This window comes from Triturus cristatus, chromosome 3_1 (genome assembly GCF_964204655.1).
Source record: "Triturus cristatus chromosome 3_1, aTriCri1.1, whole genome shotgun sequence".
NCBI classification, from domain to species: domain Eukaryota; kingdom Metazoa; phylum Chordata; class Amphibia; order Caudata; family Salamandridae; genus Triturus; species Triturus cristatus.
In genome coordinates, this window is record NC_140583.1 from 504,708,168 (window position 1) to 504,722,266 (window position 14,099).

A 14,099-nucleotide genomic window follows, 5' to 3' on the forward strand; every position below is an offset into this window, starting at 1 on the left:
TTGGCATCCTTAGACGCCACCACGGCGTTTGACACGCTTGAATGGCCATATATCTGGGCGATGCTTGCGAAGTTTGGATTTGGCCCAGGGTTCATCAGTTGGGTCAAATTGCTGTATTCGGGCCCATTGGCGCAGGTGGTGGTGAACGGAAGAGTTTCGGCTCCGTTTGAGCTGGGCCGAGGCACTCGACAGGGCTGCCCCTTATCGCCGCTCCTTTTTGCACTTGCCTTGGAGCCCCTGGCGGAGTGGCTGCGGTGGGAGCCTTCCATCCGTGGTCTCCGTTGGACCCCCGAGTATGAGGACCGTGTATCCTTATACGCTGATGACATCCTCTTGTACCTAGCTTCCCCACGTAAATCACTCATAGTACTAGTTGATGTTCTGCATTCATTCGGTCGTAACTCCGGCCTGGTCATCAACTGGGCTAAATCGTGTGTGTACGTTCTCTCTGGGGAGGCTCCTATCCTCCCGCGGGGCTGTCCGATCCAGGTCGCCCCGCAGGGATTTAGGTACCTGGGTGTCTTCATTACTCTGGACCCGGAGGCTCGGTATGATCGGAACTTGCTTCCCCCCCTCCAGCGTCTGAAAGAGGATGTCGCGCGCTGGCGGCGTTTGCCGCTCTCGCCGCTCGGCATTGTTTAAAATGATGTCGTTGCCGCGTTTCCTATACGCGTTACAGAACACGATGGACCTTGTCCCGGCGCGCTACTTCCGAGAAGTGGAGAGTTTGCAGCGCCGCCTGTTCTGGGACGGGAGGCCACGTATTGCCCTGGCTAAGCTGACGCTCCCCTGGTATGATGGGGGGGATTGCCCTCCCGGATATTAAACGGTATTATTGGGCCTCCCAGCTAGCCGCAATTAATCGGGGCCTATATGGGCCAGCCTTAAACCCTGCGTTTGAAATGGATAGGATGCTACTTCCAGGTGGTGACTATAATCGAGCGCTCTACTCTAGCGCGCCCGACGCTCGCCTGACGGGCCCCACGCGTGTCATGGTGCAAGTGTGGCACACGGCTAATGCTGCAATGGGGTGGAAGGACCGTTTGACCCGGGCGTCACCACTATACGCATCTGAGCGGTTGGGTTCCTTGTGGACCTCGAAGGGCTTTGAGAAATGGGATTTAATAGGCATCAGCAGAGTGGGGGATCTCTGGACGAGGGGAGGATTTAAAACGTTCGAGATGCTGCAGACGGAATTTCAGTTGCAGGGCAGCGAGTACTTTCGGTACTTGCAGGTCCGGCATGCGCTGGGCTGCGTCTTTCCGGACGTCGCCTCCATCCCGGAGTGCTCCCCCCTGGAGGATAGAGTGCTGGACTGACACGTCCCTGACAGCACGATATCACTGATCTATAAAAAACTAATCAACAATCGCTCAGACTTGCTGACTGCCCTTCGTGAGGCTTGGTTAGCCGATGGGCTGGAGCTGGACGACGAGGACTGGATCTCCGCGGTGGCCTCCCCGAAAGAGGTGGCCATACCGGCTCGCCTTCGTTTCGTCCAGCTCAAGATACTCCACAGGGTCTATATGACGGGGCCAAAGCTCCTGCGTATGGGCTATGCTGAGGACGGTTTGTGTAAGCGTGGGTGTGGTGCGCTGGGGACCTTTTTGCATATCCTTTGGGAGTGCCCGCAGGTGGAGGGATTCTGGCGAGGTGTGCATGAGGTGCTGCGAGTGGTCACGCATGTGGCGCTGTTGCCCGAAGCGAGGAGATGCCTGTTGAATGTGTGGGAGCGTACCGACTACTCGGTGCCGCAGACGTGGTGGGTGACTCTGGGATATATGGTTGCCAAGCGTGATATTGCCCAGCTGTGGGGATCCCAGAGCACCCCGACAGTCTCGGCCTGGAAGGAGCATATTGACTGGTGCATGTTTCGGGAAAAGGTGGTGTATGTGGCGAGAGGTAAGCCTGCGACATGGGTGAAAGTGTGGGGCCCCTGGAACGCCTACCGCGGGGGAATCTGTGCTCCACCCCTACTGCCTGATCCATCGCCGGCCCCGTCCCCTTAGCCAACTCATCCCCCGGTACCTGGGCATCGGGTGTCCCCAATCCTAGTTCTGATCTCTCCCCCCCTTCTTGAGACTCCTATAGATGGCTAGATTCCCCCTCTAGGGGAGCACGTGTTGCTATTTCGATTGAGGATTGCCTTGTGGGTTTGTTTGTGTTTGCTGTGCTTTAAATTTAAAATGGAACCATATGATGGGGTCTGCATAATGTGACACGCAACGATGTTATCTCCTGTAAAAGCTCAGCAGCGGCACCATGTGTTTTACAAATGTATACCGTATGCTCCTTATATTGCTAGCGGCCGGCCGGAAGGTTGTAGGCCCATACTTGTACAATTTTTTTTGAGTCCTGTAATAAACGGTTTCAAAAAAAAAAAAAAAAAAAAAAAAAATTGTAAAATGAAACAATATGATTTGTATGTGCTACAATACCACTGTATGCCATGAGAACCCCAATAAACACACTTGGTAAATACAGTTAAATATGGTTTTATTTACCCATAAAACTGAAGGAAGGAAACCTCAAAAACAGGAATGTTGTACTTTAGGTGTTTGTGATGCTCTTCCCTTTTCCAATTGGTTATAAGGGCAGGATGAAGGATAACAGACTGTTTGGCTGGCAATTGAGCCTTTGGCTCAACTGGTCCGAATTGATGCCCAAGCCAAGGGATGGAACTAGAGTGATGGCCAGGAGAACAGTCCAGCTCAGTACGCAGACGACGTTCTCCGATATCTTGCGGACCCTGCCACGAGGTCTTCACTTGCTGGAATGCTTGGAGGTGACCTCGGGTCTTAGAATGAATCCCTTGAAGTCTGTACTGGTTCCCCTGGCCTAATCTAAAAACGGTTTTGATTGGCAGACAAACATTCCCCTTTGTCGGCTCCGTTTCAAATACTTGGGCATCTGGGTTACTGTGCTTCAGGGACTCATCTGGGCACTCAATCTCGAAGCCCTGGTCTGCAAGGCCTAATCTTATGATCTTCGGTGGCAATCCCTTCTCTTAAATGTTATGGGGCGTATAGAGTTCTACTAAATAATTATTCTCCCACAGTTCCTGTACATTTTCCAGAATTTACGGCTCACCTGCTGAGTACGTGGCTCTGAGCGCTGGACGGGACGACCAATATGCTTCTGTGGCATGGATCTTGACCGCACCTTGCCTTCAGGCACTGCAGACGATGCCCCTATGACAGCAGCCTTGGGATGACCAACCTTTATCTTGATTAGGTGGCCTCTCACCTCCTAGTTATTCATGACTGGATTGGGGGGGGGGGGAATAGTCCGCTTACTGGCTAGAATGGTCCCTTTTGGGCCTTCCCCAACTACAGGCCCTGCTCTACGGCTCCCCAATCCCTTCCTCCATGCCTCAAGTAACTAGAACGGTATTCCTAGCCTGGCGAGGCACGCTTCGACTCATGCAGTGGGACGCCAATCTCACACAGCAAGCATCTATCTGGCATGGTACCTGGTTAAGGGAGGGGGGCTACATTTCTGGAACTTCGATATTATTGGCATCACTCAACTGGGGACGTCTGGTCCAGGATGCACACAAGTTAGTTCCAAGACTTGCAGGCAACCCACACCCTTACAAATATCCATTCAATAAATCTCTTCAGCTCCAACATGATCTCCACGCTCTGGTACCTGAAACCCAGCCAGAGTTTAATCCACTTGAAGCCAAACTCCTTAGGGGAAACCTTGGTCCCAGTGGAATCTCCCAGATCTGCCTTACCTAGATAATTGACCTGGTATAATGCATCATCTTACGACCCGGTGAGAGGGTTGGCTGGGCCCCATAACAGATGAAAATTGGCAGGATGCCTTGATGGCCCCTAAAGAGCTTAGTATCTCCACGCGATTGTGGCTGGTTCAAACATATCTCTATGTTGCATACCTTTCCCCTGCCCAACTAGCAGGCAGGCCTACGCCCTAGCCCCTCATGCCCCGCTGTGGACTGGGTCCTGCTGACTTCTATCACATGATCTGGTCCTGCTCTGTGATGATGAACTTTTGGACTATGGTGGTGCGAGATCTCTCAGATGTTCTTGGATGGGAGGTCCCTCTTTTTCCCCCTGTTGGGAATACTTGGGGTAATACTTGGTGTGTTTGAGGGCTTTGAAAACACGAGAGCAGAAAGTTTGTTCCTGGTACGGCCTCCTGGTTGCTAAACGAGATACTGCTGCTCGAGGGATGTCCCCTGCTCCTCCCACCCTGCCGGGTTGGCAACGAGGAGTAGACCGGTGCGCACAACAGGAACAGGGGGTCTAGGAGGCCAAAGGTTGTCCTCACTAACAAGGGCAGGTTTGGGGGAACTCGTTGGGTCATTTTCTAAGATGTAGCGGATATAAAATTCCTCTACCAAATAGAATTTAGGTACTACGCGAGGGTCATAATATTATATATTTGCTGCTCTATTTGTATCAATTGTTCAGTTTTACCACTTCGGTGGTTTAAAATTAATAAAATCTGTTTTATCAACAAAAACAGACTGTTTTAGTGAATGTGTACGAATAAAGTTCCTCAGAGCTGGCAGCACTTGGCTCTTTCCAATCTGAAGCACCACAACATAGGCAAGATAAAGTGAAAGATCCTGCATCTGGCTGTCATTCAGCCTTCCTGTAGCAGTAATCAGACACACAAGAAAAGACTGCCTAGAAAGTCCTCACCTGAAGAACTGAAATCCCACATTTCCCATCTCCCAAACCTGCAGTGCTCAAAAACAACAAGTAAAAAGCAGCATCTCCCCCCAAAAGACACTCTTTGAATTCCACGGTAGAGTCCGGTCTCCATTCCTTCCCAACCCATCGTCTGGTAAGCCATGGGAATGGAGACAAGCGCTACATTTGCCCTGGTGTTTCAGATTTGGTCTATAATCTCCTCAGCGAATGGCTCGAATGATAAAATATGCACTGGAGAGTCCTCACCCTCAAACCTTGGAGCGGTGTTCTATATTAGTTGTTCCACAGCTCTATGTATGGAACCAGGCCTACGGTACATGAGCTCGAAATCCACAGGCGAAAGCAGGTTGTTTAAAAGCCTGCGCAAGGCTACGAAAACACAGGAACTAGCAATGCATTGAAGCCGAGGAGTGAAGTGTTTGTTCCTTTCAAGGTTTCCTTTTTGACACAGTTTACTTAGCGTTAAAACATGAACGGTATCTGCGGTTCAAACCTGCACTTTAACTACAGTATTGTTTTGAAAGGTCGCCACTGTCTCGCACTCACTGGCTCAAATACTGTTGCAAGTAACCTTTCAAAACAGTTGGGGAATCGTTTATGTATGCAAGTCAAGGAAAACTTTATTTCGGAGTATCTCCATAAAAGTACATAAAATGAATATAAAAACATTTAAGAACAATAGATAAAGAGATTAAAAATGGTGCAGCCACACGGCTAATACGTGCTAGTTACATACAAATGAATCATATTGACATTTTTAGATACCTTTTCCGTTTGTGCCAAAGAACCCCCAGAAATTTTGCCACAGCAAACACTATGTGTACAGCCATTTCGCTCTTAAGAATTCTGAAGGCTTCGTGGCACCTGGTGAAGCCCAGATTCCTACAGACGGGAATGATCCATTTTCTGCGCGCCTCAGTATAGCCCGGACAGAAAAATATAAGATGCAGCTCAGTTTCATCGCTTTCTCTGCATGCCGGGCAAATACTGGGTGTCGACAGACCAGGAGCTAGTGAAAGCACGAATTGGCAAAGACCCGTGCCTCCATTGCAAATAAAGCTTCCCGATTATTGCAGGGTAAACATTGTCAAGGGCTAGTTCAAAGGTGTAAATGCTCTTCATGTAAAGGAATTGATTTGTTAAGGACCCTAGAGATTTAGAAGGTCGAAGTGAGGGAGCCTTGGAATCGTAATACAATTTAGTTGGAGCTTTTTTAGAAAGCTTGGAACAGGCGTTGCAAGGATCGTTCCATAGTGCATCTAGACCTAGGCTCACCAAACTATTCCTTACGAATTTAAGCCAGGCAATGTTCCCCGAGAACTTCCTGAAAACCCTGTCTGTAATGAATCAATTCAGGCTCCGTCCACAATCTACGCCAATAGATCACGGGACGAAGTGCCAATTCTTCCTCCAGGGGTCTAATGCCTAGATCGAGTCTTAGAGGAACTAGAGGTGTACTCGGAGGAAGAGCTACTAGGCACCTGAGGAATCTGTTCTCCTCCTTTGTCAAACTGTCCAGTACTTTGTGACCCCATAGTTCACTCCCATATGTGACTGCTCCTCTGGCTTGTACCCTATAAATATGAAGAGGTGGGCCTATGGGTTTGAGGGTCGACCTGTTCTTCCCCAGCATCCCTAGTATTCCACCGATATGTTGGACCAGTTTCATCCTAGCTTTCTCCTGATGTGGACCCCACCCCAATTCCTCGTTGAGTGTAACACCGAGATATTCAAAGGTGTTTACTCGTTCGAGTATGTTATTCCCTACGCGAGGGATACGGTGGAACCTGGGTGGCGGATTGAAGGCCATGAATTTAGTCTTTAAGGTGTTTATCTCCAATCCATGCTCTCTGCAGAAGTCCCCAAATCCATCCAACACACACTGGATTCCCATCGGTGACTTGGAGAGAAGGAGGGTATCATCCGCGAACATAATTGCCGGAACCCTCCTTCCCGCCAACTTCGGGACATCCGAATTGGGGACCCCATTGAGGTGGTCAATAACACCGTTGACAAAGAGGCAAAACAGGGTTGGTGCAAGTACGCACCCCTGTCTTACCCCTCTCTCAACGGGAAACTTATTTGAGAGTGCACCCTGTCTACCACACCTCACACGAGCATAGGTGTTTGTGTGGAGGCGGATGATCATGGTCAGAAGATCAGCTGGCACCCCAACATTCGCCAGGACTTCCCAGAGCTTGCCGCGTGGAACCAGGTCAAAGGCTGCCCTTAAGTCCACAAATACAGTATAGAGACTGCCACCCTCCAACTGTATTGTTTTCCAGTGTAGAAGGGACAGCCTAAAGACCTGGTCTATGGTGGAGGTCTTCTGACGAAACCCGGCCTGAAAGGGGCTCAGGATGTCCCTCTCTTCGATCCAGTCCAAGAGTCGATCCAACAGAAGCCTCGCAAAAAGCTTCTGAGGGACGTCTATCAGACTGATCGGTCTGTAATTAGCAGGGAGCAGAGGTGAGCCCCTTTTGAAAATGGGCACAATCTCCGCCCCGAGCCAAGTTGGAGGGACCGCCATCCCATGGATGATGGCATTAAACAGTACCAGGAAGTATGGTGCCCAAATTTTCACCTCATGTTTTAAGAGGTCACCTGGGAGCTTGTCTAGGCCTGGCGCTTTTCCTGGGGAAAGGCAAGTAATTGCCGTTTCCAGTTCCTCCAAGTTAAAAATCTTCCATCTCAGAGTGGATATCAGTGGTGAAGGCCACTGGGCTCCCGGCCTGAATTCCAATTTGGTCTAGCCCAGCCCTACTATAGAGCGATGAGAAGTGTTCTTCCCAAACTTCAGGTGCAATATTGCCCTCTATAGCCATAACAGGCTCGGCTGAGCCATGTTTGACTATATGCCAGAATTTCCTTGAATCTCTGATTTGGAGAGTAGTTGTTATTTCTGTCCAGTTCTCCCAATCCCAGTCTATTTTGGCAGATTCAAGGAGGAGCTTGTAAGCAACCCTTTTTTCCCCAAATCACCGAGGAGGCTTCCTTGTTTTTAAACGCTTGGAGAAGATCTTTCTTAGCTCCCCTGCAACTGGCATTGAACCATGAGGCTCTTTCTCTCCTCAGTTTCCTGCCCCGAACCACAGGGTTCAATACCTCGGCAAGGTTATCGCAGAGGGTCTGATGGATATCCTCGAGGGGAGAACAACCTTCTGGCGAGGACAATTGAGGGAGGAGACTTTCCACTCTTTCAAGGGTTAATGCCACTTGCTCGTATATGGTCCTTATGCGGGTCGGTTTCTCTAGCAATTTGTCCCACCTTATTCTTCGCCTATTACTGGATAAGGTGAGACTGGGGGCAGATAGTCTATTTCCTGGACCTTCGCCCTTAAAAAAACCATCTGTGGCTAGTGAAAGGATTAGGGGGTTGTGATCGCTATCTAACCTTGGGACTATTTTAAAATCTAAACCCAGTTTCCAATCCTGGAGTTTGATCATTATGTAATCAATCCGGGACTCCTGGCCTGGTCTGTTAAAAGTTGGTTGGGGCGGGTTGTCCCCTTGGAACCTGCCATTGCATGCTCTGAGTGAATTTGCCAGAGTTAATGTTAAAACTTGCAGTAGGAGGGGTGATGATGACCTAAATGGCGGACCTACAATGCTTGGGATTCCCCAGAGATCATCCTCCTCACTACTGATCCCATCTAGGTAAGTCGGTAGTGGTTCAAACTGGATGTTAAGATCCCCTCCAACCAAGAGTGTATCTGAACCGGTAAGAGAGTCAAGGAAAGTCACCAAATCCTCCATTGTCCTTGAGGTGGCCGCAACTCCGACCGGTCTAGAGTATATATTTACCAGGGTCAGACCCATCCCAGTGGGCCAACGCAAGACCACACACAGGATGTCAGATGAATTCGTTTCTACCACCTCAGCCATACAGCCTAGGTGACAAGCGATCCATATTGATAGACCTCCAGACGGGCGTCCCTTCCCACCCCATCTAGCTGGGACATTGAAAGTTGCGAACCCAGGGTAACAATGGTTTTCTCTGGCCCACGTCTCTTGGAACATACATATATCATATTCTTTGATAAAGGTTTCCCAGTCAGTGTTATCCAACTTGTTAGGCAGCCCAGCCACGTTCCATGACAGTATTTCTAATGACCTCATAGCCCTACGTGTGGACATAGCAATCTCATGCAAAGTGCTTTCTACCGGCCTTGGAGGGGCACAGACCCCCGCATCATTCCGTACTTTAAATGAGGAACCCTGTGTCACATTGGTCTTTCTTGACAAACAACCGCCCTCCGCCTCTACCCTCTCCTCCCTGTGTGCAGAGCGGTAAGGATTTATAGCTGTTTCATCTGCAGCCGCCGGAGCATATTCCTGGGGCGCTATATGAGTCTCGGATAAGGGCAGGGGTAACCCAGCAGTGATAGAATATTGTGTGCAAGAAATCTGGAGTTTGGGAATCGGATCCGTGTCCTCAGCCTGGTCTACCAAGGTACTGAGCCCATGGTCAAGAGAAGTACTATGTCAGTCGCAATCATCGACTCCTGATAAGGCCCCGAATCTGTTTGCGACTTCAAGGGGAGTGAATGGTGGCCTATGGTTCACCCTCCATGGGCCGTGTCTGTGATTCCCAGGAAGTACCGTAGCCCATTCTGCTGCATTTCCGTGGGCCGCAGAGGTAGGTGCATACATATTACAATATTTAACAGGGGGAACAGAGGTTGCTAAAAATGTGTGGGGATGCGTCAACGTTTGTACTGGAACCCTGGGATATACATTGTAAGAGACTGCAGGTCTTGGGTAGAAGTATGACAGTACACGGGGATTTATGGACCCCCAGGTATAACCCAAGGGGTAGTCTAAGATGTAATTGACTGCTCTGGGGTCTCTAAAGTTGATAATGATTACATCCCCTTCGAGGTCTTTGGTTCTACGCCCTAGCCAAGGAAGTCTCCGGACATGCAAAATCTCCCCATTGATGTTGAGAGGGAGGGTCTGTTTGACCTAAGCCAGTGCATGGTTTTGTTTTTGAGTTCGTAATAGCCTTCAGTTTTGCCCTTTTCCAAAGGCGGAACTTCTGTTAGCACTACTACATATGGAACCGCCTCTGGGGGTAGGTTGACTTGGTGACTATGTTGGTCTCTTGCCCTAGCTAAGTGTTGATTCCCACCCCTCTCATTTGAAGTAGTTACTAAGATGGGGTTTGTTATTTCCTTTCTCAATTCACCCACATCATTTTGTCCATGGCATTGGTGGGTTGTGGTGTGAGGAGGCTTGGCCCTATGCTGGCAATTAGAGCTACCTATCTCGTTAATCCTGGTGTAAGTAGGAGATAAAGCGGATACCATAGGGGGGGGTGGGACTGGGTGAGCAGGATCTTTCCGTGACCCCGGATGTTTTATGATTAAATATTCTAGGTCCCCCAATCGTAGCTCTATATTTTTTAGTCGTTCAATAATGGGTAGAGTAAATGATCTTATCAATTGCTCGATGCCCTCAAGATATGGTGGCATCAGACCGGAATTAGGTATGGGCAACGGAGAACGAGACAGATCAGAAGGGGGGGGGATACCAAAGAGGTAGGAGATGTTATGGCCACGTCGTGTGTTATTAGTGGCGGCGATGGAACCTTAGTCAAAGATGTTATACCTGCAGTTTGCATAGGGCCTTTGCCAAAATCAGTGTGTTTAATCTTATCTTTTGGCAGATTGCCTTGCCTCTTTCTTCTTTTGGAGGGAGGGGGCCTTAGAGCTTTAGGCACCAACACCCTCCCCACCTTCTTAGTAGAGGCCTTAACCTTAGATTGAGAGGGAATGGTGACAGTATCAGTTTCCTTGTTAAAAATACTAGAGCTGGGAGGGAGCAGATCGGTTGAACCAAGCGAATAGTTAAAGTTACTGGATGTAGGATCAATGGTTCTAAGCAGCTCAGGGACGTTATCAATAGCTAATGCCTCCTGCGTAAAGGTAGGAGAACTTAGCACAGTGAGAGACGGAGTCAAAGTCAAAGGAGATGCATTGTCCAATGATATCCTATTTTTAATACACTCTATAGAGCGGCGTCGCTCAGCCCTTCGTTCAGCGAGCATGGTCTCCTTATCCGTAGTCGCAACAACCTTTTTAAAATAGTCAACCAGTGTGCCTTTGGTTGGGGCACCGTTTGTTGTGGGAGCGTTAGTAGATACAGTCTCAGCCATAATAGTGCTAGAAATATCGAACGCACAACTCACGTTTACTGGAAGATGAAGGGGATTCCCCCGGTCCGGTCTCCTCGTGTCTGAGGGCCTCAGAGGGCCCGGTCTTAGCCCGGTCTTAGCCCGGTCTTAGCCCGGTCTTAGCCCGGTCTTAGCCCGGTCTTAGCCCCGGCTCTTATCCCGCGCGCGTCCCGCTAGCGCGTGAGGAAAGGGCAGTCTTAATAGGTAGTGAGGGAGGGTGAAGGCGGGGCCGGGAAGAGGCAACAGGTGTGCTAGATGGATTCTGCCTGGAGCACCCTGGTCCTCGCAGTCCCGGCAGGCACAAACCCCCACAGCTTCCCCTCAGGGCACAACACAGGCGTCCACACGGGTCCAGCAAGGCAAATGGAGCGCGATCCCAGCTCCGGTACAGAGGTCAGTCAATATCCACGAGCGGCTCCCGCGAAGCGGGGGCCGCGAGGCTTTTAAGTGGTCAGTAGACTATTTTCAGTTTTATGCTGAAAAGAACTTAAATAAAATTGTAATGCGCCTGCAGTGCGCGCCTCGTGGCACCGAGTACGGTGGAGTGGACAGTACATTTGCGGTGCTTATTCAGAAGCACCATAGTCCCCTACAATTCCCCTCCGTCCACCCCACTGCAGGTCTGCACGGGCATCCTCCTCCGACCCCCACGCAGAACACATCATGAGCTCCCCGGGGGCACGCGCTGCCTTTCCACAAGCCGAGGGCTCGAAGCTGCCATAGTGCGCCTAGAGGCACATTACTACTGTGTTTCCAAAAACGGTAATGCCGAAAGCATTAGACAAATTGCTACAAGACTGTTTGCATATACAAAATATGAACAAATTCTACTAACAAAAGCGAGGCCTACGTTTGTCAAATCAGCAATTTAAGCTAGCAGGCGGATCAGAAAATGTAAACACTGCAAAATGCAGTGGGCTTATCAAAATGTAAGTACAGTCAATTGAGTCAATGGGGGGGGGGGCGTGGTCCAAAAAAGCAAATGACGGAGTGCGGACCCAAAGTCTATGCTGTATGTTGTGTTAAGTGTTTTGTGCAGACCTGAGGTCTTGAAATTCAATTAATGCCCTCTGCAAATATGCAGCACGATTATTAAACACGGACAGACTTCCAAAATAAGATGTACCTCTTCTTCCGACAGGGATTCAACATGCCGTCTGAATCGGTCTAGCTCATCCAAGCTTGGAGCAGCCAGACTGTCAATGACATAACGAGGAGTCCTCAAACTATCGCACAGCTGTTCATTTCTTTCTTTTAGTGTTCTCAGTTCAGTCTGTGGGTCTGTCTTCTCCTGTAACAGGGCTTCGACTCTGGCGAGCAAATCTGTTTCAAGTTGAAGGCTGGGTGGATGGTCATCTCTCTAGGAAAACCAAACAAACAAATATTACCAGGTGGTTTACGGACTTCGGTTATACCCTACACGCTCACAACTGGTTGCATAAGTAAGTCTTTATTTACAGGATGTGCAGACAGTGAGAAAGGAAATAACCTTGCTTTTCAAGGGGAAAAAAAAAAATTACCTTCAGCAACACCTTTTCTGGTGGATACTCAACTGCAGATTCCTCACGGTCAGAACATTCCCCCGGTGCTAGACTAGATCTGTTTTACGCACACAGCAGTGTTCCCACCCACTGTCAAGTCGTGCCGTGTGGTTCAATGTTGGCCTCGTTCTGCCCGAGAAGTGATGGAGCGGAGCAGCATGTATGCGTCAGTTTTTCGCTTGACTCTTTCTGCACTTTTGGCCATGGAGCACAAAACGTCTGGAGAGATCAGTGTGCACATCTCTAATGTGGGACCATTTTAGATGTTAAAACGAGACTAGAAGCTACTTCACAGGAAGGGTGAAAAGGAATCTGCAGCTAGATCGGGTACCCACATGAAAGAGCGTTACCAAAGGTAAGCGACTTGTTCTTGTTCTCCACCAAAGCAGGACATGAAGGGCAAACCGCCCTTCTTGTAGGAACTGGCTGTCAAGTCAGTAATGCTTTGTTAAATACCTGAACTGCTGCCCATGTCGCAGACTGACAATTGTAAAGAACAGGTACCCCGCATGCTAACTCAAGTCTTTGCCATGGTGGAATAAGCCCTTAGTCCTCCTAGAAGTGGAAGGTACTAATGCAGAGGACTAAACACTTTTCTGCACTGCCTTGTGTTTCTCTGTCCCAGAGAATCACACAAAGAGATGAGAGATCACCCAACACTCTTTGGTGCGATCTATATAAAAAGCTCAAATCTCAACTGGAACCCAACAAATTACGCTTCCCTTTTGAGGAATGAGGCAGAGCAATGAACATCGGGAGGGCGAAGCATTGCCCAGTGTGAAACAGTCACAATTTTCAGCAAAAAAAAAAAAAAAAAAAAAAATCGGCCTGGAACTCAACACCAACTTGTCTGGCAAAAAGGTGGGGTAGGGTAACTGAAGAGCTCGCAAGGAGCTCACTCAAGCAACAGAAAGAGTAGTCACAATGAGAGAGACAGTTCGGAAAGTTAGAAGGCACACCAGATGAATGTCCGGAACAAATTAAAATCCCACTGGCATCCCATTTGGCCTGGAGGGAGGGACCCTGTGTCTCAAACCTTTATAAAACTCATCACAACAGGTGATTTAAACAGAGACGGTTGGTCCAGAAAAGACAAAAAGGACAGAAAGGTCTAACCATTTACCTAGAATAGTGTCCACTGCAAGACCTTGTTGGGCCAAAGAGAACATAAACCGTAAAACATCCACAGTCTGACCTGTGAGGGGTCTGTGACAACCTTACCTCAGGTGGCAGACTGAACATGGCCGGCTGCCGCTGCTCACTCTCCATGCATGGAGGTGTAGCTTGTGCAGGTTAGGGTGCAGAACCCTGCCATTCTACTGCAACAGATGAACCTCCTCCAGCGTAGTCTGCTCAGAGGACAAATGCACATGCCCAGGAGTTCCAGGGACTGCACTCTCCTGGCAGGATCTGGAGACACTAGTATGACTTTCGCCCAGTCGTTTCTGAAGATTTTCATAACTCGGGGCAGTATAGACAAGAGGTGTACAAGGTTCTGCTCTCCACTCTAGACTGAATGCATATTTTACCCCCAAAAAATTACTGAAGTTTTGAAACTGCGTTCTATGGTGGCAAAAACAAAATCCAGCCAAGATGTTCTGTGCCACTTAGGATGCAGCTGCCTTTCGTGGTCTGCGAGGCGCCGCTGACTGAGCTAGTCTGCCTTGGTGTTTAGAGATCCTGCCAGGTGATTACAAT

General features: G+C 49.2%; 1 protein-coding gene across 1 annotated transcript in view; it reads right to left on the minus strand.

Annotated features, from left to right (window-relative positions):
* LOC146860487 (protein regulator of cytokinesis 1-like) overlaps positions 1-14,099 on the minus strand; it is a 527,922-nt gene that overhangs the window by 431,964 nt on the left and 81,859 nt on the right. The window contains exon 4 of the mRNA XM_085644388.1: positions 11,987-12,220. Within this exon, the coding sequence (XP_085500514.1) occupies positions 11,987-12,220 (234 nt within the window). The remainder of the gene's footprint in view (positions 1-11,986; positions 12,221-14,099) is intronic.